Source organism: Anas platyrhynchos, chromosome 13 (assembly GCF_047663525.1).
Source record: "Anas platyrhynchos isolate ZD024472 breed Pekin duck chromosome 13, IASCAAS_PekinDuck_T2T, whole genome shotgun sequence".
In the NCBI taxonomy this organism is placed as follows: Eukaryota; Metazoa; Chordata; class Aves; order Anseriformes; family Anatidae; genus Anas; species Anas platyrhynchos.
Genome location: NC_092599.1, coordinates 21,053,168 through 21,076,767, shown reverse-complemented (window position 1 = coordinate 21,076,767; position 23,600 = coordinate 21,053,168). Strand labels below are relative to the sequence as shown.

Below are 23,600 nucleotides of genomic sequence, written 5' to 3'. Positions count from 1 at the left end.
TGGCGGTTGTGGTAGACAACAAGTTGAATATGAGCCAGCAGTGTGCCCTGGCAGCCAGGAGGGCCAACAGTATCCTGAGGTGCATCAAGCACAGCATTGCTAGTCCGTCGAGGGAGGTAATTGTCATTACGAACTGTCATTATGAACACAAGAAAATGTAGATTTTTAACCTTCTGAAACCCTGCCAAGTTGTGACACTATTTTTATCTGCAGTAGCTAATTCACCTTAAGAATATTACTATAAAATATTTAAAGTAATCTGCTATATATGGAAAAAGAAGCTGGATTATGGCAAGGCATGTCAATGAGTATTTTATGTATACGTGTTCTGTGAATAACAAGCAAAACCTGACGTGCTCTGTTTCTCAGAGTTTATTCCTCTATCATTCAGATACAAACAAAAGCATAGTAAGAAAAATCTGTATATAAAACATATATATCAACTTCTGATGGTTCAAATTGTTGCAAAGATGCATTGTTATGATTATATTTTAGTTACTATACAATTTTCTGCTTATATAGACTTTACATTCCTTTAAAAATATTATGAGATGGAAAAATTTACTAGACAAAATTATTTCACTTCCAAAAAGAATGCCCAAAACAGCAAAAATCTCCCAAAACACATGAAAACTGAAAAATGTTGATGCAACACACAGAGGCATTCAAGCAGCATCTCCATCTCAAATTGGCATACCTACTTGATAAAAGCTTTAGTACACCTTCCCCCTTCAGTAAAATACACTGCTTGTGCTTCATAGCATGTATCAGATAGCTTTGTCATTGTCATAGGGTGTTTTACAATGTTATCACTAATAACTCTCTTTTAACTATGCTGAACTTTTTTTTAGAATGGAAAAGAGAAAAGACATTCCAGAATTTTCTCGATCTACAGAAACCCCAAACATATTTCACAATCTTACCCAGCAATTTGAGCTCAGTACTGCAGCTATTCTATGACATTTAAAATTTTGTATTTAAGTAAAATAGCTTCCTGATCTTGACTCAAAAGACCTTTTAGTAAGTACTGACTTTGCCAGCAATACCTGATATAGATCTCCCTTTTTTCCAGGAAAAGATTTTTGAAACAGATTTTTCTTCTTTAGTTCAAAGCTGTCAGTACTCAACTTTCTTATTTCCTACTACAAACTGAATTCACCTGAGTAAAAGACTGCATTCTGCCCTTCAAGAGCTTTGCATTACACTGTTTTCTTTTATTTCCTAGTGTTACATAATATCATACCCCTATACTCATGTATATGACATCTTTGCACATTACATTTGTCATAGCTGTGATGCAATAGCATAGAGAGCTTATTACTGTGCAGCAGCTTTCAACATCTTGCGCTTCATTGACAGAGGAAGGGAGAGAAGTAAAGAACAATTACCATGCTTTACAAGCTTCTCTTAAAACCTCAGCTCAGCCTACTTTAAGCTCTCTTATAATTTAAGCACTTGAGGCCACTGATTATAATAATTTATTTACTTACTTACATTTATCTGTTTTATTAGTTTACATTATTTTGCCACTCTAGCTATTTCTTTGTACAGCAAGCATACAATAAAGTTAGTAGGCCAAAGTCTAAAGTAAGGAACCATATAATTAGTAAGACAGCTGCTGACTTATAATCAGACACTATTCGTATTCTAAAAATTAGGCATTTTCCAAACCCATGCAAGCAGTTTACATTTACCTTAGCATTTCTCATATTTATCCTTTGCCAACTGTCTGGAGCAAGGTGCTTAGAAACAAATTCATACTGTGTTGTGCAACAACACACAGATGTAAAGAGTTCACACTACTTCAGGCACAACTACTTTTCAGCCCAACCTAACACCCAACAATAAAGTCAAAACAATTCCTTTGATTCCTCTTTTGGTATTTCCAAAGTTCCCCTAACACTACTACACGCAACCAGTAGGATACAAGTGCAGCCCAGAGCTTGTAGCACTCATACAGAGGGTCACAAGTGGATGCCTTCCCCTTGCCCAGCCTGCTCTCATTTTGCCCACACAGAGTAGAATTAGTCAGGCTGGCTCAAAAATAAAGTTTATCCCTTCTGTATGAATACTAGGACTTTGAAGATGAGACTGCACAAAAACTGTTTATAATGGAAAATTTTGCAAATTAAAACCAGGGAAATATGCTACTGTGCTTTGAATTAATACTCTTCTAATATATTTTGACAAAATAGTGTGACTAAAGTGTTAAAATTGATTAAAATTTTCAGCTCAGTTAATATTAATGTAGAGTTTACATTTTGTAAAAGCATTTAAAAAATTTAAGCATTGGGCAAAATTAGTACTCCTTTTATGATAATATTGTTAATTTAATGCATGAGCTGGAGTTACACTTCAAAGCAAATTGGAAAAATATGCCTTTTCTCTTGTTGTTGTAGGCATCTCATTTTATGCACCAGTACACTGACCTTACATTTTAATATAGGCAGCACAAAATCACTCTTGTATTTAAACAATTTCTTGCAATTCAATCATCTAGTCCATCAATTTCAGATAGATCTTGCAACAACCTAACCATGAAAGCTAAAACGATTTCTAACATTATGTTTTTATGTTTATTCTCTGGAAAGACTCGCACTGAATTCTGCTTTCTGCTACATATAAAGTTTGAAATATATTTAGTGAAAAAACAAACGGACCTAGTGGATATGAAACAATCCAACTAATGTACTGCTAACAGCTTTGAGGGCTTGTTGTTGGCTGCTTTGTTTTGTTTTGTTGTTGTTATTTGTTTTCTATCCTACTAGCTATTTTTAAATGTTAGTTGAATTTTTAATTACATTAGTATGTACTGACCATAACTCCTATTACCATTAATGAAAATTCTCAACTTTTATGTGCACAGGATACTGAAACGTGTAACAACCCCAAAAGCAAACTGAATGCCTTTAGAAAACATTTTGTACAGTGTAAAGGGATAATAAAAAACTAATAGAATAATAAAATCATTAAGGTTGGAAAAGATTTCCAAGATCATCTGGTCCAACTGTCCTCCTACGACCAATCAATTATGCCCTCCTTCTACATGAGTTAATTATGTAATTATTATGAGGGAAGATTAATACAACAGATATTCTGAACTAATTTATTAAAAATACAGTACATGCACATATATTTCAGGCATAGTTATTTCATACTCCAGACAATGTCAATGATTTACACTAGTGTTACTGGGATTGTTTATTTTAATAGAAAAACAGCACTTCTGTTTTACCATACCATGGGAAGGCCCAAATCCTCCTTATATTCAGAAGTTTGAATACATTCTTGGGATTTACATTAATGATAAAAACACTTACTTATAAAGTGATTTTATTTACTAACTCTCAAAACAATATCAAAGGGAAATTTATAGAACCATCAATATCTCCCCTCCTCAGCCAAAACATAGTCATGATCAATCCCATTACGCCTCAATAAGTGTAAAACTATCCCCTTGTCATATATTTAAAGCTTGTATGTGAACCAACTACCACACACGAATAACAGAACTACTGATGATTCTTAGTTATCACTGTTCGTAAGCACCAGTAAAACCTTTCCACAAAACGTTACAATACCCTTGTTGTTATTTGCAAAATAATGTCATATAATAGGATCAACATGGAAAAAGTATCCTAGAACTTAATATGTCTTCAATGCTAAACATCAGGCATTGCTTTTCACATGATTTTACAGATCAATAAATCTTACTTTTGGAGAATAGCATCTGAAATTGTGTTATGTGTTCATAATATTCAATGTTGCATTATAAGTACATGAAAATGTGACAAAAATAATTTTAGAAGATTTATGATGGGTCATTAAAATGATAGTATACAGTAGATTCTTATATTCATTAGCTTGCTTTAGAGTTGTTTTGTGAACATTTCACTTCTGAAACTCAATTAGCTAGGTACACAGCACATTTCAGATTCACATTGAGGAGAGCTGTAAAAATGAATAGACAACCTGATCTGATTGTCTATTAATTAAACCCCGCTGTGAGTATGACAGCTTAAGGGGCTTCAGATTGCAACTCCTAGAAAAACGCTTTGAAACACTGTCACCAGTGCACTGGAAAATCAGTCTTTCCAGTTAGTCCAAATGCCATCCAATATCTATCACCTGCCCTCAACATTTTTTCAATTGTATTTTGTGATAGAAACATGATAGATAGCAACAAAAGATTATATGTCATTGCATTATTCTCTGTGAAAAGATGGAAGAAAAAGATGGAAAAAAAGTCCTGAGACACTCACAGCAATTATATTGAAGAAGTCATCATCACCAAGGGTATCCAAAATAGATGAAACTGTCTGTTTAGCGATGGTCAGTCGAAGCCCTTTCATACTGCCACTGACATCTACTAAAATTACCACATCTTTTGGAGAAGTAGCTGCTTGGATGTACCTAAGATGAAAGACAAAACATCTTGTTCTTTAAAATACTGAACTTTTCTTTCTTCTACATTTCTTAAACATTGGACATCTATTACTTACCACTTTCTATTTCTGCAGTCAAATGCAATGACTCCATTCTCATCAGGTTCCCATTTAATACCTGTTCAGAAAAAAAAAAAAAAAAAAGATTAAAAAAAAAGATTACAAAATTTTACACAGTAACTTCTCAAAATGCATCTGTGATGTTGTGACAAAGTAATGTTTAACAGTTTCATACTTGAATTTTACATTTGCTATTATAAGGTAGCTAATGCTGAGAAAAAAAAAAAAGGATAAAATAGCACTGACAGAAACAATACAATTTATGATTTTCTCACTCCTTTATAACCTACTCTAAAGTGAAAACCTCTTCAGAACTACTGTGCACATCATACTATTGTCACTGAAGTATTTCTTCGGTGCTGACCATTTTCATGACATGCTGGCCAAGTCCCTTTCAAACTGTAATTGCTTAACATTTCATTGCTTATCTCAACAGGTACTGCTATATTAAGAGGTTCAAACGCAGGTCATAGATTTTGTGTTTTGACCATTAAAAAAAAAAAAAAAAAAGAAAAAAAAAGATTGACAGGCAATCCTTTCAGCTTTTGCACTCAATCTTCTAGCACAAAACAAAAAAACACCCTTTAAAATAAAGATTAACATTTTCTATCCTTAAAATACTGTGGGGCTTGAGAACTCAACCATAATCTAAAATTAATACAGATGTATATACTGCTTTCAGCCACTTTCAAATCTACAGGCTTACAGTAAACTGGCTTGCATTAAACTCAAGACTTCATACATAAAAACAAACAACCAAAACAAATAAAAATGAAAACACAACATGGGTCACTAAACTGTCAGCTAAAGGAAAAGTTCCCACTCTGAGCCTGATCCAAAATTGCAGAAGCTGGGGATAAATTTATTTAGCTTTTTAGTTTATTTAGTATGTAGCATATTTGACATGCAATTAAATATAAACCTTAACATGTAATACATTTAGTATTTATTTGCTAAATAGAAATAGGAAAAGCGATTTAGTTAAATTTTATTGCAACTTGTATGAAAGTACCTTTAAAACAAATTTTTGAAATCTTTAAATGCAAGATAATAAATTATGGGGAAATCTAAGAACCGGATAAATTACCAGATAAATTAAAATCTTCATGTATGTCTTAATAGAACACATTATCTAATTTCAGTAATGTATGAAGGGTCTTTAGTTTTCCTCCACAGACAGTTCAGAAGTTATTTTTCATATCTATGTATATATGAATAAAGAATATGTGTGAGCTATCTTAGGGATTTAACTTCCAAATGGAAACTAGCAGAAAAAAAAAATCAGAACATTGAAAACACTCAATAGAAATCTTTCTGAAAAGTAGATAAATTAAAATTGAACTTGCAAGTATCTGTGAAGGTAAGGATTTGTGAAAATGCTCAATGGAAATTTGCAACCATAGCTTTTCTTTTTTTTTTTTCAACCTGTATTCTTCTTACCTGGATATTGTCTGAAAAATCCTTTTGCACTTCCAAAGTACTGCCAGATGAGAGAAGGGTCACGATCAAAGTTATCAACAAACACCTTATTTAAGGATTCTGACCAATAAACTCCATTTACAATGGCTGGATCTAGGGAAAGAAAGAATTTTATTTTTTTTTAAGGAGAGGAGAGGAGAGGAGAGGAGAGGAGAGGAGAGGAGAGGAGAGGAGAGGAGAGGAGAGGAGAGGAGAGGAGAGGAGAGGAGAGGAGAGGAGAGGAGAGGAGAGGAGAGGAGAGGAGAGGAGAGGAGAGGAGAGGAGAGGAGAGGAGAGGAGAGGAGAGGAGAGGAGAGGAGAGGAGAGGAGAGGAGAGGAGAGGAGAGGAGAGGAGAGGAGAGGAGAGGAGAGGAGAGGAGAGGAGAGATTTTTCTGAAATGGAATCTCTTCAACTCTGTTATCATCTTCAGCTTATTCAGTACACCAAAATTTAGTGTCTGCAAACTATTGCAATTTCCTGTGTTAATAAAGAGTGTCAAAATAAATTCTATACAACCTGTCTGGATACCCTGTGCAACATGTTCTAGGTGACCCTGTTGAGCACTTGTTCTGGAGGACATAAGTGAGTCAACGTAACAGTAGATTATTTATTCAATTTTATTTCTTTAAACCCTTGGAATATCTCATGGCAACACTTTAGATATTTATTTTAATCTTCAATTTGATAAGGCCATTATTGCTATATTTAAATGTTTACTGGTGGGGACACAAAATAAAATACTTTTTTTTTTCCATACTTGGATGAATTATGGTATATATCCAAACACAAAATCTTATAGTACATAACACCAATTATTATTTGGAAAACACTGGAACCAAATTTCACTATAATCTCATATTATTTTTGACTCCCATTGAGGGTGAAAAGTACAAAACAAATCCTTGATGTTGAAAATAAACTATTTCTGTTTACTACATTTTAGTACCTTCTTGACCCAGCAATTACTAAAACCCCAGATTGCCCAAGTATATTTTTAAGCTGCCATGTTGGTTCCATAGCAGTAAATATGAAATAAATGAACACAACTAAAAAAGTTATTCAGTTTCAGATTTTGATGTCAAAGATAGTTGACAGATGAGAAACAATTAGGATATGTTGTATTCCCAATTCAATCAGTATAGAAAGAAAAGAACTAAAATAACAGATAGATTATTTCATTGTGAAAGTGTGCATACACACTAAGATTTGTTCAAGCATTTGAAATAATGCTTCCATTAACTTGTAAAGTAACGACACTTTACTGATAGAATGTGATTCTAGTGGAGTGCAAAAAAGGTGAATTGTTATCTTTCTTTACATTCATCAAGTTAAAAAAAAAAAAAAACAAAAACAAAACATAGAAAAAGCGAAATGTCTCAGCTACACATCTTAAATTTTTGTTTCATCTAAATATTTAGCTTTACATAAATGGACTGCTGAAAAAGCAAGGTCAACAAAACAGATTTTGTTTTTAAAACATGTCTGGTACAGTTACTTGTTTCTCTAAAAGATGAAATATACATTTAAAATCTGTCCAATCAGAAACACATCAAACAAACACATCAAACAAAGAGGTTGGACTCGATGATCTAGAGGTCTCTTCCAACCTAGAGATTCTGTGATTCTGTGAAACCAATGCCACTAGTCCAATGTGGCAAGACTTCAAGACATCAAACACATCAAACACATCAAAAAAACTAATGCCACTAGTCCAATGTGACAAGACTTCAGTCTTGTCTAGCTGGCAAGAACCATTTTCTGGGTGTTTCCAAGTCTGAGATTATGCCAATAGAAAGCTGTGTTTGAGACACTGCAAATTAAGTGTCGAGACTGCCTACCCTGTGATCTACCATCAGTTTGCAGAAATATGCTCTTATTTCAGTGCCTCAAAATATTGATTGGGCTGGGATGCATTATTCAGCATTTGAACATTAAATGAGAAGTGAAGCACTAAAATGAGAATCTCATTCTCAGTCCACTAGAATGTCCCAGTTCTGCTCCTATTCACATGCTCTGATAGAGAAACTGCATCACTAAAACGTACAGTGGCATTACCGGTCAGCATTACAATACCGAGATAAGGCAGTAAGTTTAATTCATATTTTAAAACAGCATCATAATTCAGAGAGTGGTACTTGCTTTTAGAATCATAGAATCATAGAATCATAGAATATCCTGAGTTGGAAGGGACCCTTAAGGATCATCAAGTCCAACTCTTGACACCGCACAGGTCTACCCAAAAGTTCAGACCATGTGACTAAGTGCACAGTCCAATCTCTTCTTAAATTCAGACAGGCTCGGTGCAGTGACCACTTCCCTGGGGAGCCTGTTCCAGTGTGCAACCACTCTCTCTGTGAAGAACCCCCTCCTGATGTCAAGCCTAAACTTCCCCTGCCTCAGCTTAACCCCGTTCCCGCGGGTCCTGTCACTGGTGTTAATGGAGAAAAGGTCTCCTGCCTCTCGACACCCCCTTACGAGGAAGTTGTAGACTGCGATGAGGTCTCCCCTCAGCCTCCTCTTCTCCAGGCTGAACAGGCCCAGTGCCCTCAGCCGTTCCTCGTACATCTTCCCCTCCAGGCCTTTCACCATCTTCGTAGCCCTCCTCTGGACACTCTCCAACAGTTTCATGTCCTTTTTATACTGTGGTGCCCAGAACTGCACACAGTACTCGAGGTGAGGCCGCACCAGCGCAGAGTAGAGCGGGACAATCACCTCCCTTGACCTACTAGCGATGCTGTGCTTGATGCACCCCAGGACACGGTTGGCCCTCCTGGCTACCAGGGCACACTGCTGGCTCATATTCAACTTGCTGTCTACCACGACCCCCAGATCCCTCTCTTCTAGGCTGCTCTCCAGCGTCTCATCGCCCAGTCTGTATGTGCAGCCAGGGTTTCCCCGTCCCAGGTCCAGGACCTGGCACTTGCTCTTATTGAACTTCATGCGGTTGGTGATCGCCCAGCTCTCCAACCTATCCAGATCCCTCTGCAAGGCCTTTCCACCCTCATTCGAGTCCACAACTCCTCCAAGTTTGGTGTCATCAGCAAACTTGCTCAAAATGCCTTCTATTCCTACATCCAGATCGTTTATAAAAATATTGAAAAGTACCGGCCCTAAAATGGAGTCTTGAGGGACCCCACTGGTGACCGCCTGCCAGCCTGACGCAGCCCCATTCACCATAACCCTTTGGGCCCTGCCCGTTAGCCAATTGCTCACCCATCGTATGATGTTTTTATTTAGCTGTATGGTGGACATTTTGTCCAGTAGGATCCTATGGGAAACCGTGTCAAAAGCCTTGCTGAAGTCCAAAAAAATCACATCAGCTGGTTTCCCTTGGTCCCACATATGGGTGATCTTATCATAAAAGGAAATCAGGTTAGTTAGGCAGGACCTACCCTTCACAAATCCATGCTGGCTGGGACCAATGACTGCTTTGTCCCCCAGGTGCGCCTCAATAAGTTCGAGAACTTATTTTCTTTTGTTTGAAGTGTTTCTAGAAAAACTAGAGACTGTCTCAGGAGAACAGTAAGTTCTTCATATATCCTTCAGTTAAGAGTGTTAGTGAAAAGCCATATTCGTCATAAAAAGAATAATCCTATCTTAATATATATTTAAAATTAAATGTAGTGTTTCTTTGCAATTTATATTCAAATCTCAATCCAAGACTGCATATTTTATCTTAGTATTTTACAGTATTATGAATTCATCAGATATCTACTATTCTGGAGTCCTCAGAGGCTAATTTGTTAATGCCCTTTCCTAAGGGACCTGTGCTACAGCACCCTCATCTAAGTAGAACCTTCACATTCCTCCCTCACTTTGATTATTTCCTTCAAATCCCGTATATACCCCAGCTCCATCAGATCATGAGACAACTTTCATTGTCAAGGCTTTTAAGCTTTCAGCTGAATGAGAAATCCTTCCATTGAAATTTAAAATACATATTTATGTATAATACATATATAAAATGTATATAAAATCCTATTTTTAATTAAAATATATTGAAATACCCATGTCACTATTGTAGTGGATCATTTTTATTAGCCCATCTACTTAGAGACACTTTTTGTGTTTATATAGCTGTACTATGGATTAGAGAACTAAAGGGAAATACAACCAAGAAAATTTTCCGTGAACATGTACATTTGAGTCTATATTTTGCATTATGTTGACAACACTAACCCCTAATCATCCAAATTCTGATCAAGAAAAACATTAATCTAGTGACTATGAAACTAATGGGAAATTTTTAACTTTTTTTTTTTTTTTTTTTTTTTTCCCTGAAAGGAGCATTAAACAAACATACTAAACAAGAGGGCACAATTAAAATATAGTCTATGATGACTGGATTCCTTCTAAATTATTCCTGGTGGTAATTCACTACCTTCCTATACCCTGCATGTCTATCATGCTGTTCTTTTTACAATATGCCAAGAGAAATCTATCAGTCAAATTTTATGCATTTTTTTTTTCTTTTTTTTTTTTTTTTACGCAAATTAGGTCACACAGTTTAATCCTTTTAATACTGGAGTAAAAACTGAAGTGGGGAAAAAAATAAATCTATCCACAGTAACAAACTGAAGGCAGATAGCTTATAAGTGAAAATTACCTCTCTCTACTAGTTACTACACCCTCAGGCAAACTGATCTCAAAACCAAGCTCTTTGCTGTAAATTTGATGACTGTTACATGGACACATCTCCAAGAACATGTGCCATCCTAAATGCCACGAAGTTCCTGGCCATATATCCACATTAAATTTTTAGAGGACCATCTTTCAATAATATATGTTAAGCTTATAGTTCTGGGCAACTCTTAGTTTTAGTAATTATGTTCTGCTTAAATTGCCCCCATTACTTCATTTAGAAACAATATGAAGTTTTCAGATTTTTGGTGAATGTCATCTGCATTCCCAAAATAGTTACTTTTCAATATTGGTAACTAAGTATTTGTGAATACTCAGGAATCTGAGAAGGGAGGAAAAGAATAAAATGTAAGAACATAATATAAATGCAAAATAATTTATGTGATGTTAGGGGGCTGATTCAAAGACAAGAAGTGTAAACGTCTTCTGCCACACATCTTGAAACATAATTTCTGCTTGTGCTTCCTGACAGTAACAGCTAAAAACAATTCAAGTATTCCCTGACCTTTTAGATGGGATTACTTGCAATTATATGGGATTTTGTTCCATTGCTGTTTGCGTAGATGCTATCAGTTTTTTATTGACATTTAATACAAAACCAGTCTCCAAGCAAATAGGTACATTGACGTGAATCTGAAATATATTGTGAAAGAACAGTAAAAATGCATGTAGCAGTTAACCTGCTGTCACAGATACTGCTGATGCTAAGACGTAGGGCTGAACACTCAACAAAGGCAACCACAGTGTGCAGACTGAAAGATGCACATCAGCATGACAGAGGTTAGCACTATAATGAAAAGTACTTTAATTCACAAAATCCATGATAGTATCTAGAGTAAGATAAGTCTATGGAAATAAACTAATTCATACATAGTGCATTTTGCTTTCCAATTACAGAAACTTTATAGAAAATAATAAAAAATAAGAAGAAAATAAGAAAATTCCTACCAAGGAATTCAGTTACTATGAAGAAAATGTGGCATACTGCTGTTTCCATACTCTACATTCTTACCAAGAAAAAATGTTACTGATAATCCTTTGTTTTCTCCCCAATTATTTTGACTCTGTAATATGACCGTTAATTTCTCCTGGAAAGCTGACAAAGATACTGGCATCCAAAATGGTGTTCCTTCATGTAATATCTGGCCTCAAGGGCAGCCGCTAACATTGCAGAGCAGTACTGTCATACAATAAAGCAGTATGCACATAGCCTACAGGACCAAGCACTGGAAAAGAATGCAAAATCCGGCATCCTTTTGGCTCAAAGATAGCAGCAAAATTAGCTTAGTTTTGATGACACTGACAACATATTTAGTCTGGTCATATTTTAAAGAATAACAAAATCACATACTTTGCTGGGACATACACCAACAATCTAATAATTATACTACTCAACACTAATATGAATGCTTTTCAGGGTGATCCAACATATTCAAGAGCTAGGGCTGGGTGCCAATTTTGGCAACTGCCTTTGCTTTTTTCTCTCTCTTCCCTTCCCTGTCCTTCTACTGGGTAATGTGGATGCATCAGCTCACAGATCAAAGCATCTGGACAACTGTAGGCACAGACGAAGGTGTTTGTCCGTTTTGCTTTATGTGCTGTGAACCATTCAGCAATATCAGAAAGCACATTCCCTCCTCACAGGTATATGGAGTGGTAAAGCCTTCAAGTGTATGATGGCGCAGAGGAATAGTGGTGGATATGTACTTGTTTCAGTTTCCAATGTTGCCCTAATTACATGCCCCTTCTCCTTTGAAGTGGCAAGAACTGGAGTATGGCCAGATGCATTTATTTTCACAATGGCTTTCATGATTTTTTATTATTTATTTAGTAGTGAATATGGTGGCCTGAGATTCAACTTTAGTTCATTTGAAAGACAGAATTACAGCGGTAAAGTCCTCCCTAATGCTAGCTAATTTGGCAATAAAGATTTAGTCCTGACTCTGAGAATAGCTTGCAACCCAATTAAATATAAAAAAACTTCCTGCAGCAAATCAGCTACCTTTGAGGCTACCCATTCAGCAACTGACCTGGTTTGACTCTGCTTAACTTCTCAGATAAAACAGCTAAAAGCAAACAATGGAAAGGTAGCTCTCTGAAGTGGTTAGAGCAAAGCTCTCAATACAGGACATAAGCAGGTTTGAACAGAATATTAGGGTCTTGGAGCAAAAGTCAAAGTATGCACATGCTGTCCATCTCTGGAAGAGCTACCAAGATTCTTCTGTAATAGAGCAGCTGTCACAGGAGCCAAGCACATGGGACAGTTATACCTATCACTAATACAGTATAAGAAAACAGGATTGTCTACCTGGCAATTTCGTAAAAGGCCTTCGCAGAGGAGATCCGAAGCCAAAACCCAGTAGTGCTGACAGAGGATCACACCATAAATTGATGTGACTACAGATAGCAGGATAATTCTGTATTTTTAGAGAAGACATAGCCCAAGACTATGAAAGCTGATAGGTAATAAATAACACTCTGAGGAGCTGTAGGATGCCAGGGTATGACTGAGAAACAAATTAAAATACATGAAAAAATACTGTCAGAAAAAAAATAATAAAATAAAATAAAATAAAATAAATAAAATAAAATAAAATAAAATAAAATAAAATAAAATAAAATAAAATAAAATAAAAAATTCTAGATAGCAAAGAGAAAGCAAACACGCAAAACATAAGAATTAACCAAAATGAATGGAGACCCTCTATATGCATCAATTTTATCGTAGTAGCAAAATTAAAGACTGAAAACAGAGCTAATTCTGACACATGGTAAGAAGAAATTTCTGCACAGGCTGATGGAACCATGACTGTCAGCAACCAGGAAATCGAGACCTGTACCAGTGGCAGGGCAGGAAAAAGCATTATGAAATACAACACAGAAAGCCAGTGGAATGCATTGCAAACTACAGGAAATGAAGGCAAATGTGATGGTTGCTAAATGAAGCCAATTGTGCTGTAAAATATTTAATGCATAACATACCAAAAGGGGCAATTTTAGCAGAGCTGTTGTTAAAGTGATATACAACAAAGGCAAGGTACAGCCTTGGAAATAAAAGCCATCCTTTCAGAAATTGCTCAAGGAAAGACCTGTTCACAAATCTTTACAAAAACTGTTCTAAAAAAGGACCAGGCAAACCTGTAAATTAACATTTTACTATAAATGTCTAATTCCTAATCTTCTGATACTCAAAGAGATGCACAGAATTATAGAAACAAGCCAATTTAGTTACACCACACAGTGCAAGAAAGGTCCCATAATGACACTTACAATGGGAGACATTAAAGACCTCTACTTTTACCCACCACATCATGCCTGTTGTATACAACAAATGGAGGCATGAGAACCTCTAGAAAGAGGTGTTTTAGTCTGCAAAACACATTCAGTCATACTGGATGATAATAAGCCATTTAAACATCAGTACATTCCTGGAAGTATCAACACAATACAAATGTGTTAAGTATCAATGAGAGTACACTTATTAGCAGCACGACAAGTAACTGTGTCTCACCCTCTCAAGTCAATCATCTCTTAATGTTGTACTGCTTTATAAGCCTTGAGTCACACATTCTCCTTGCACAAAAGACTACTTGCACAATTTGAGTAGAAGGGAAGCTCCATTCAAACCAAAACAGTTGGAAAAAGCCCCACTGATATTAAAACGTTTGTCAGGTTCAAAGCTTCTGAAACTAGCATTAAAACATACTGAAAACACAGAGCAGATGCACAAATACATCTAGGGACAAATACAACACAATATCACTTATGGATTCTTAACATTATTTGCTCCTTTAGGAACATGCCAAATAAAAGATGTAAGAAAGACACCTAGATAAACAAAGTACAGCATAAAATTGTCTTTGTAGGTTTTTAGCCAAATGGTGTTTTGAAACAGTTTATATTCTAGCCAAGCATACTAATACTTGACGAGAAGAGCATGCCTCCTTTTCTCTTCACAAAACACGGATCCAAGAAAAATCCAGTATGGCTCCTTGTTATGTAGCAGGATAGAGAGGCAAATAATTACTCCATTCTAAAATAGTAGAAAAATGAATAAAATGCATAAATAAATAAAAGTGCATCTTTGTATAAACTTCTATGATTCTTCATGTAAATGTCAACCTTCTCTGCTCCATACAAAACAAAAACTACAATTCTTACCTTTGCCATACAGCCATTTAATGAAAAGGCTTTTTATATTCAGTCTTAAAGGATTTCAGAAAACCAGAACTATTATGTCAATTACTGCTAAGTGTACAGATGAAGAATGCTTTCACAACATAGTTCACAAGGGAAATAATGTCTTGAAAAAATCTTAAAGTAAAGCAAAACAAACTGAAAAACAAACAAAACCCCCCAATGCATTCCTAGCAAGTGAACTCAATCCATTAAAAATAATCTTCTACGGAATCATGAGATTTTTTTCTTTAATATTCCACTCTGAAAGCTAGCTTCTGTAATTTTTCCTGTTTGTTATTTTAAGTCAATAACAGAACATATTCTGATCACTTTTTCTCATTAAAATAAAGAAATGAACAAAAGTAAGGAAAATTAGCACTCTAAAGGAGAACAAACAAGTTATACATTTTCAATATTTAAAGGTACATTACTTACCAAAAAAGTGAAACAACTTGCACACCAGAGGGTACTGATGAACAATAACCTGAAATAAATTCTCTATGGACAGGAAGCTCTTTGCTAAACGTATGATATATTTACACACACATATCCTGTACATATCTATAGACCTAAATGTATATTGTTTTGTTTTGTTTTGATTTGATTTTTTGATATGTTCAAGCATTTCTGTGGCTTACAGAGTAGTTACACAAAAAGGGAAGTGACCAACAAGAAAATCCCCCAAACAATAGTCTTCCAGACTCAAAATACAGAGAAAAGGGTAGGAAGAAAGATACTTTCTGTGTTTGAAGTGATTGATTTTTTTTTGCACTTTTCAGAAAACAAAGCAATTGTTTTAACAACAAGACAATGGTACCCTCACTGAAGTTTCCTAAAGCCTGCTTGGGTGGAATTTATTCCTATTTGTTGATGGAAGAAGAATCCTGAATCTCTCTGCAAACAGACACATTAAAAAAATAATGCCTGATTTTGGCACAAACTTCTGCTCCAGGTAGAGAACTGATCTACGATGCAACAAAATACCCACATTTGTCACACACAAAAGGATAATTTATTTATTTTTTTTAAAAAAAGTGAATTTTCAAGCTTTTCTTAAATTTAAAAACATTGACTAATTCCCAAGATAATCAACAGTGAATATGAAATAACTTATCAGATTCTCTGAAAGTAAGCACCCCAAATAAGCACCCCAAACATAGCATACCTCCAAGTCACAGATGTTGAGACTATGGAAAGTAATACTGCTTGGGTTAAAAACTGCTTTTAAAGTCTGAATTGAATGTAGCTTAAAATGTACTTCAGTTAGTTCTGCAACATCACTCAGTTCACTCCGATTCAGAGAGGCTGTTTTTGCTGTGCTTGTTATTCGCATTCTCAGTCTAGCACTACTTTACCTTTTGAGACTCATTTACCTTATTCTTGAAAAATTTGTCTTTGTAGACCACACTCTTCCCCTACAATTCAAATTGTAGGGGAAAAAAAAAAGTTTTGAGGCAGTCAGTGGTACCTGATGTGAACTCATGCTCATGGAAGCCAAGGCAAGAGATACCTGCACTCACATTGAGCCCATTTACACCTATGCCCAAGGTAGGTGTGGTGCAGGGCAGGACCATACCGAGGCACCAATTCCAGAGTGGAAGCCATGCGGCTGAACTGGCATGGCACAGCATGGGCTAATGAGGAGCCTTATAACAGGATTTGTTACCTACAACTCTGCATCCTGCAAGAGCCTAATGCTCTCAGTTGAGCTCCAATGTGTGCTGTGAATATAACATTATATACATACCTAGATGCGTTACCTAGTACCCTGGCCCAAGTGGGCAGGAGCAGCAGCATTAAGTAGCTGCTGTCTCCATTGGTTCACAACAGGAGCAGAAATTCTGGCTCCACAGCTCCTAACCCATCATCAGAGAAGTTAATACAAATCAGAGACAACAATACTAAAAATGGAAAGATGAAAGAGAAGACTGAGTAATTTCCTACCATTATAGGCCAATGGTAAATTTTTACCACTGTCTCACCCCAGGAAGCAACATGTACAGGAGGCACCATGATTAACAGAGGTGTCTCAGGTCAAAAGGCCTCTTCATACTATACCTGAGGTAGGGCACACGAAAAAACATTCCCTTACTCCCATCTGTCATTAGGTAAAGCCCAGCCCCAAGTAACTAAGCAACAGCTGCTGAATAAGGAGTAGCAGAAAATAGGGCTTTTTCTGTAAAAAATTAATGTTACTGTGTAGTTTGTATTAGACTTCTAGTTGCCATGGCAATGTAGCTGTATTAGAAATATAGATTAGATCCACAGCCAGAGAGACAGAGACTAGGATACAAGATAGATAAGGCACAGTAGTACACGTCTTGCCTAGTGATTCCAACATCTCCAAAACGCTTGTTCAAAAAAAAAAAAAATAAACAAATGTATCTGTGAAGAAAAAGCCCTTTGCAAGAACAAAGCAGCAGTCTGAGGAGACTCTGAGAACCAGATCTGAGGCAGAATTTGAGCAAAAACAGATGGAACAAGAAGAGAAGTCTGTGCATCTTTGTCCAATAGTCTGTAACAGTTAAAACAAAGAAATATGGGAAAAGAGGAAACTCTCTGCAAACTTGACTAAATCAGACTAAGAAAGTTCCTTTTAAATTAAACAATGACCAAAGTTAGGAAGACAGTGCAAACACTGTCCTAAAAAACTTAAAATGTGAAGACAAACAATTCAGTCAATGGATTTCAAAATACAAGTATAATGGTCCAGGACAGTATGTGTCCGTGACTATTTAAATAACAAGTCCAGGATGTTGAATTTTCAGAAGCACAGTCCATAAAATCATATATAACAGTGACAGACAAGATTTTATTTCTTAATTTCACACCTTGCAGGAAAGTGGTTTTACGTATCTGCTAGTTGCAGATTATAATCTTTCTGCATCACTTAAGAAATGAATTTTTTTGGTTCTAATATTCTAGATAATAGGTAATCTCAGTTTTGACAGGCTCTTGGAAGGAGTTGATAGGAAAGTATGACTGAACAATATTCATAGCTCTTTTTAAGTAGCAAATTGAAAAAACTCAGTTAATCAAGAAATGGTTGTGGTTCATCATGTTTCAATATCTTTTACAGAAGGCTTTATTATATGCCGCAGGTTTTTTCCTATGCAATCAAAACTTTTGGTTACTGTCTGCATTTATTGACTCATAGTGCATAAACTCATCTTTTAACATGCAGTGAAAATCATGCAATGGAAATTCCATTTGACACAAGTGATATTCTTTACCAGTATATAAAGTGATTAAGCAAAACTTGAAGATAATTTGCAAAGTCTGAGTCTGAAATCTACTTTTGCAGTATTTCTACTATTGAAGGAGTAAACACGGAAAGCAGAGAAGCACAGGCTAGACTTCATGTTTTGTTTGTAAAGACGCTGAGTCCATAATTATTCAAAGCTACATTGCATTCATACTATTTGTAAGTTATTTAAGTATTTGTGAGGCAATTAATTATGAAGATAGGAAGGTAGAATTAAGGAAACAAATGCAGGAAACAAGAAACAAAACATCAACCCAGAAAACAATATGAAAGTATGCAAAGAACTGGTGCAAATAATTCCTTTCTATAATAATCATCATCAAAAACATAGCTTTTAAATAAAGGTTTAAGTCACATGATACAATCTATACTTTGAACAGCCAGCAAACGATAGTGGACAAGAGAGACAAAGGCTCAAAAGGCAGTACAGATGTATTACAAATAACTGGGTCATTTGCAAAGCTCAGAAATGAAGATAAAGTGTATTTCTCCAGAAGAGTATAAGCTTGTGGGGAAAAAATATTACATTATATAAATATTTATATATACATTATATAAAATAAATATAATAAGTCATGGAAGAAGGCTAAAAAGAAGGCTCTCCACATGAAAAACCATCAAATTTTGAAAATAACGAGAGCAATAATAAAAATTGAATTGAAATCCATAGTAAAATATGGAATATTCAGTCTTGTCGCTGAAATACATCAAGTCCAAATATACTTCAAGACTTGTAAGAGACCTTTAAATCACTTTAATAAATTCATACTTCTTAGAAGACTGTTGGAGTCTACAGGGTTGGTAATACTTGAATGTATTTCAATTCCAGTGGCATACGATTAGTCTCAGTGAGACATAAATGAAAGAAAAAACTTATTTTGACTATACTAGTGAAGATTTTTTTCAACATATTATGGAACTTTTAGTTGTATTCTACATTCATGAAGTATTTTTTTTAATATGCTGATGACACAGCTTGAGACTCTCAACAACATATTGCATGCCGTATGTTTGTTAGTTGAGTTGACATAAACCATATCACATTTTGACAGAAATGCTTGAAAATATTCATGGACTTCAGCGTTATTCTTTTTTTAAAGCAGCAGATTAACTCTGTATCACACCGATAGTTAAATTTTATTTTCTATTTTGGTTCTTGTGTTCTGTGAGTAAAGATACAGCAACATCTTGAATTAAGGCTGTTTCATTATCTAAACATACCTGGATTCAAGAATCTGCAATCCTAGGTCATCTTCTTATTTTTTATACATGTTTTTTTAAACACCCCAAACAAGTGGGATTTAGAGAAATGATTTCTTCACATGCCTGTGCCCAGGATATTCTCCAGCTTCCTTAATAAAGATGTCCCCCTAAATACATTTTCTAATTTAATTGTGAAACAGTCCTGATGATGCAAAAGTAACTTACTTAGGCACCTGCCAATTTATCATAGCAGAGATTGTTGTAAGACAACCAATCTCTGGGCTGCTGATAGGCTTTTGCCAGAGTCCAGCAAAGCTGATAAGAAAATAATTCCTTCCTAGTGCTAAAAAGGTAACCAGCAGAATGTACATAACACAGTCTGATGTCAGGGGTTGGCGAGAGGGAACTGCTATTAAGGAGATATTTTAAAAAGTCAGCTATGATTATGCGATTTAAACCATATTGTTCACCTGCTCCCCTTTGAAATACATTATAGTAAGGAATGAAGACTTAGTCAATTACAAATTCACAAAAAATGACTGTGATGCCAAAATGTATTTCCAAATCACGTTGCAGTATACTATAAAATATAACTAGGTTGATGGAACAAAGGACAGGAAAAATCAGTCTTTTTTACTGGAAGACATTAATGAAATGTCAGACAAAGTTGTAGGAAGAAATCTATTCAGTATAAAGAAATCTATTCAGTATAAAGAAATAAGAGAAATCTATTCAGTATAAATAATGTCCACATTAAAAAGAAATCATTGTAAGCAGTGTGCTAGAAGTTCACGTAACTCCTTTAATTTAAAATATATGCATATACAAAAAACATTTTGAAACATGGTTCAATAGCATAAACCCCATTCTCTATAGTAAATGGAAGTTGGAGAGTAACTTTCCAAACCCAACTATTTGAGGATATTTTATGCTTTATTTTGACATATTATTACTAAAATCAGCAATCAATTATAACATATTTTCTTCTTCCTGCACAGGGCACACTTTCTCCCTGAAGCAGAGTCCATCGTCTCTTAGATAGGTCAGTTTTTGATATCAAGTTTCTATAGAAGGAAAATGCATTTAAATAACTACCTGTTCATGCCCAGGCACTGGTATTTTGATTCAGCTTCAGCAACACATAGGAAAGCAGGAAGGTACTTTTAAGTGCCTTCTTGGATCAGAAAGCCCTTTAGAAGATGGTTATGACAGCAGACTACTGTACATAGTCGAGTTAATATGCTCCTTAACATGCTCCCCACCCAGAACATGGTAGTTCAGCAAGTGTTAGATTTCAGGACCACAAAAATCAACGGAACATAACCATTTGAAAAGAGGTGCTGTGCTGAAGAGCACCGGATTGCTGAGCCTAGTCTAAAACTGTTACTAGGGTCACAGAGTTTGAAGTAAGAAACTGTGCCTCAGGCTACATAATGGAATCCCACCAGAAGCAAACTATGTGAAAACAAGTGAGCACTATAATATTGGCGTACAAAAATATGTCTCTTAAAAGCTATATGTCATGCACCGTACAAAAGGAGGACAGTGCAAAGCAGCAATCTAGCTGCCTGTGGATGGGAAGCAAAATAAAGACATTAACCTTGTGCTGTAGCTTAACAAATTAAAATCTTTAAGGGTCAGGGACTGGTAACTTAGTTGCAGAACCATGCTAATATAACCATCTTGCATTCATATTTCCATACAATACTCCAGTGAATTATGCGTATGTCTACATCCATTGTGCTAAGAACAGACTGCACAACTCTCCATCATATAGCACAGATGTACCTGCATGTCTTCTCCTCTGACATTAGCTAGTGATGTAGACAAGGATACACTAAAAATTAAGAACATTTAGAATTTGGAAATCTGTTGTTTATCTGTCCAGTAAGCTTGGACTCTTTCCTCAAGGACTTGGATGGCTAAGTCTTGCAAAGCTGTAGAATGCATTTAATTCCACTGTCAGCTGTGTTAATAGGATGAAGGTTTATCCTCTAGGAAATATTCCTCCATTATAAAACTCAGCAAGTTAAATATATAGTAAACCAGAAATGAATACAAAGGAAAAACTCCCATTAGCTTAAATCAACTCATGTAAGCCTACTTCCTTTCTCCTGCCAAAATAAATTATATTTCTTCTCTCGTTTCTCTCTCATACAAAGTCTGACATGTTTCTCAAACTGCATCACATCCCAGTACACATTAACTCTTTCGCTAGTATACCTCCATTGGCATCTTCCTCCTCTGACATCTCCCATAGACTACTGTCCAAAGCTAGCAGATAAATCCACATACGCTTAACCCTACCCTAGTTCTGTCAAAACGATTCTGATTTCACTCTGCTAGAAAAAAATGCTGATTCGATTCCTTTAACTAAACCAGTTTTGGGAAGAGCTTACAGAACAGTTTATGACAGCTGCTCTGAATGTGGCAGTAATACCCAGAAGGACAAGTGGCAGAAAGCAGGAATTTCTTATCCCTAATAACCTTCAGCTGACACCAAACATCCAAGTGTACATTCAAACACCCAAGTGTACCTTCAAACACTCGAAATTTGTTTATTGATATTCATCTCCAAAGGAAAAGGAAAAAAAAAAAAAAAAGGTAATGACAGCTTGAACCTAGTCATAAGCACAAAGAAGCCCAAGCAAGACCTAGTTCCAACAGAAAATGAAGGTGAAAATTCAAGGTAGAAAAAAGAAGAAACTGTGTTTTCTGGTAAGCAAGGAAAAAGTGGTAACAAGGAAAGGAATACAACTTGCATATTGTTAAAGTTTAGTAAAGGCCTAAACAGGAACAAATAAAAAGTATGCTTGACAAGAAAACTTCAGAAGTTCACCTAAATTTGGGACAAAACTAGGCCTGGAAGACATTGCTCATACTTAACAACATAACTTTTTAAAAATAAATAGGACTTTTATAATTGGAAAATAGGCACAGAAATCTCTCCCTAAGTCTGAATTTCTTCCAGTGAAGAAATTATTAAATTGAATACATTTACTCTAAACAGAAATTCAGCAGACAGTGGGTTTTTTTTTGTTTGTTTTCGTTTGTTTTTTATCCAACTGTGATAAATCATTTAGTTTTGTTATTGTTTCCAGTGTAAAAGGTCTGCCTCCCTTCACCTTTCACTGGATTCATTTGTACCTAGAGATCTGAGTCAGTTCCTGTTTGCCCATTTAAAAACACAAACTAGTCATGAAATCAAATTAGAGAGGTATGTGCATAAAAATCTTACTATCTACCCTTGAATCCTAACCAGTGGCTGCAGATATTGAAGTTCTTAAAATCCAAAATTACTACTTAAGTTCTGATAACAACAAAAGGTGGTTAAATGACATACGTGTCACTTTTTGAGAATACATACAGCGCATCAACTGTCCTTAGAAAGCACTACTAATTCTTACACTTTACAGTTACTCTGAAAATGCTCTGCAATTTCAAGTCCCAGAAATATTCAAGGATCACTGAAATAATGTCCCAAAAATTGAAAAATATCAAAAAGTCTTCCAGGCAGACAGGTGCCTGTTTTGATATGGCTAAATAGCTGCCTGTTAACATTCCTAGGGACCCAAAAGGCAACTGCAGTCTAATGCTAATTTTGCAATATTATAATGTCATTGACTTGAAGGAGGGAAATCCTGCAGTTTGCACCAATCCTTGATAAACGAGAATCTAGTAACAACTAAATCAGTTAATGACTTACATTAGTTAGGGAACTAGTCTAACTCTTGTTAATGACCAAGCTGACAATTCTGAGGACCTAAGAGGTAGAAAGAAATGAACAACAACAACAAAATAAATAAATAAGCACAAATACATAAATAAATGCACAAAGGTACAATACAAAGACAGTTTAAAACACAAGTACTACTAGTGTATTGAAATTTCTGAAGTATTGAAAAGAAGACAATCTGTCTTTTGCCCTTTCTACCAACTACTACTGGTAAAGTTTACCTTATCAAACAGAGTTATTGTGAAAGCTCTAAAATAGAAGCTGTTTTCAACTAATATTGAGGTAACATTTATCAATGTCCTCTGGAATTTCATAGTTTTTATGCAATGCTAACATGAGCATCTGAGAACCTGCTGTGAGAGACCTCTACCACACTATACTTCATTTCTCAACAGGTCCCATATTTTAGAATTTTCTGAGTATTTGTCATCAAGATTCAACCACCCCAGCTTTGGTTTTCACCTACATTCTGCTGAAATCCCAATTCAAGAAAATAGTTGGAACAGCATCATGTTAGGTAGGTGTTTACAAGCCTCTTTCAAAAGCTGGAAAAAACGTTGAGCATGCTGAGCTTCCACCTCAGCGGAAGAAACCATGTAATTACTGACCACA

General features: G+C 35.5%; 1 protein-coding gene across 15 annotated transcripts in view; it reads right to left on the bottom strand.

Annotated features, from left to right (window-relative positions):
• CACNA2D3 (calcium voltage-gated channel auxiliary subunit alpha2delta 3) overlaps nt 1–23,600 on the bottom strand; it is a 459,196-nt gene that overhangs the window by 260,000 nt on the left and 175,596 nt on the right. For all 15 annotated transcript variants that reach the window (XR_011812447.1, XR_002401918.4, XR_005269052.2 and 12 more), the window contains 3 exons: nt 5,946–6,077; nt 4,503–4,563; nt 4,263–4,413 (listed from right to left, as the gene is read on the bottom strand). Coding sequence is in view for 12 of the 15 variants with exons in the window: in XM_038185882.2 (XP_038041810.1) it covers nt 4,263–4,413; nt 4,503–4,563; nt 5,946–6,077 (344 nt within the window). In the remaining 3 variants the exon portion in view is untranslated. The remainder of the gene's footprint in view (nt 1–4,262; nt 4,414–4,502; nt 4,564–5,945; nt 6,078–23,600) is intronic.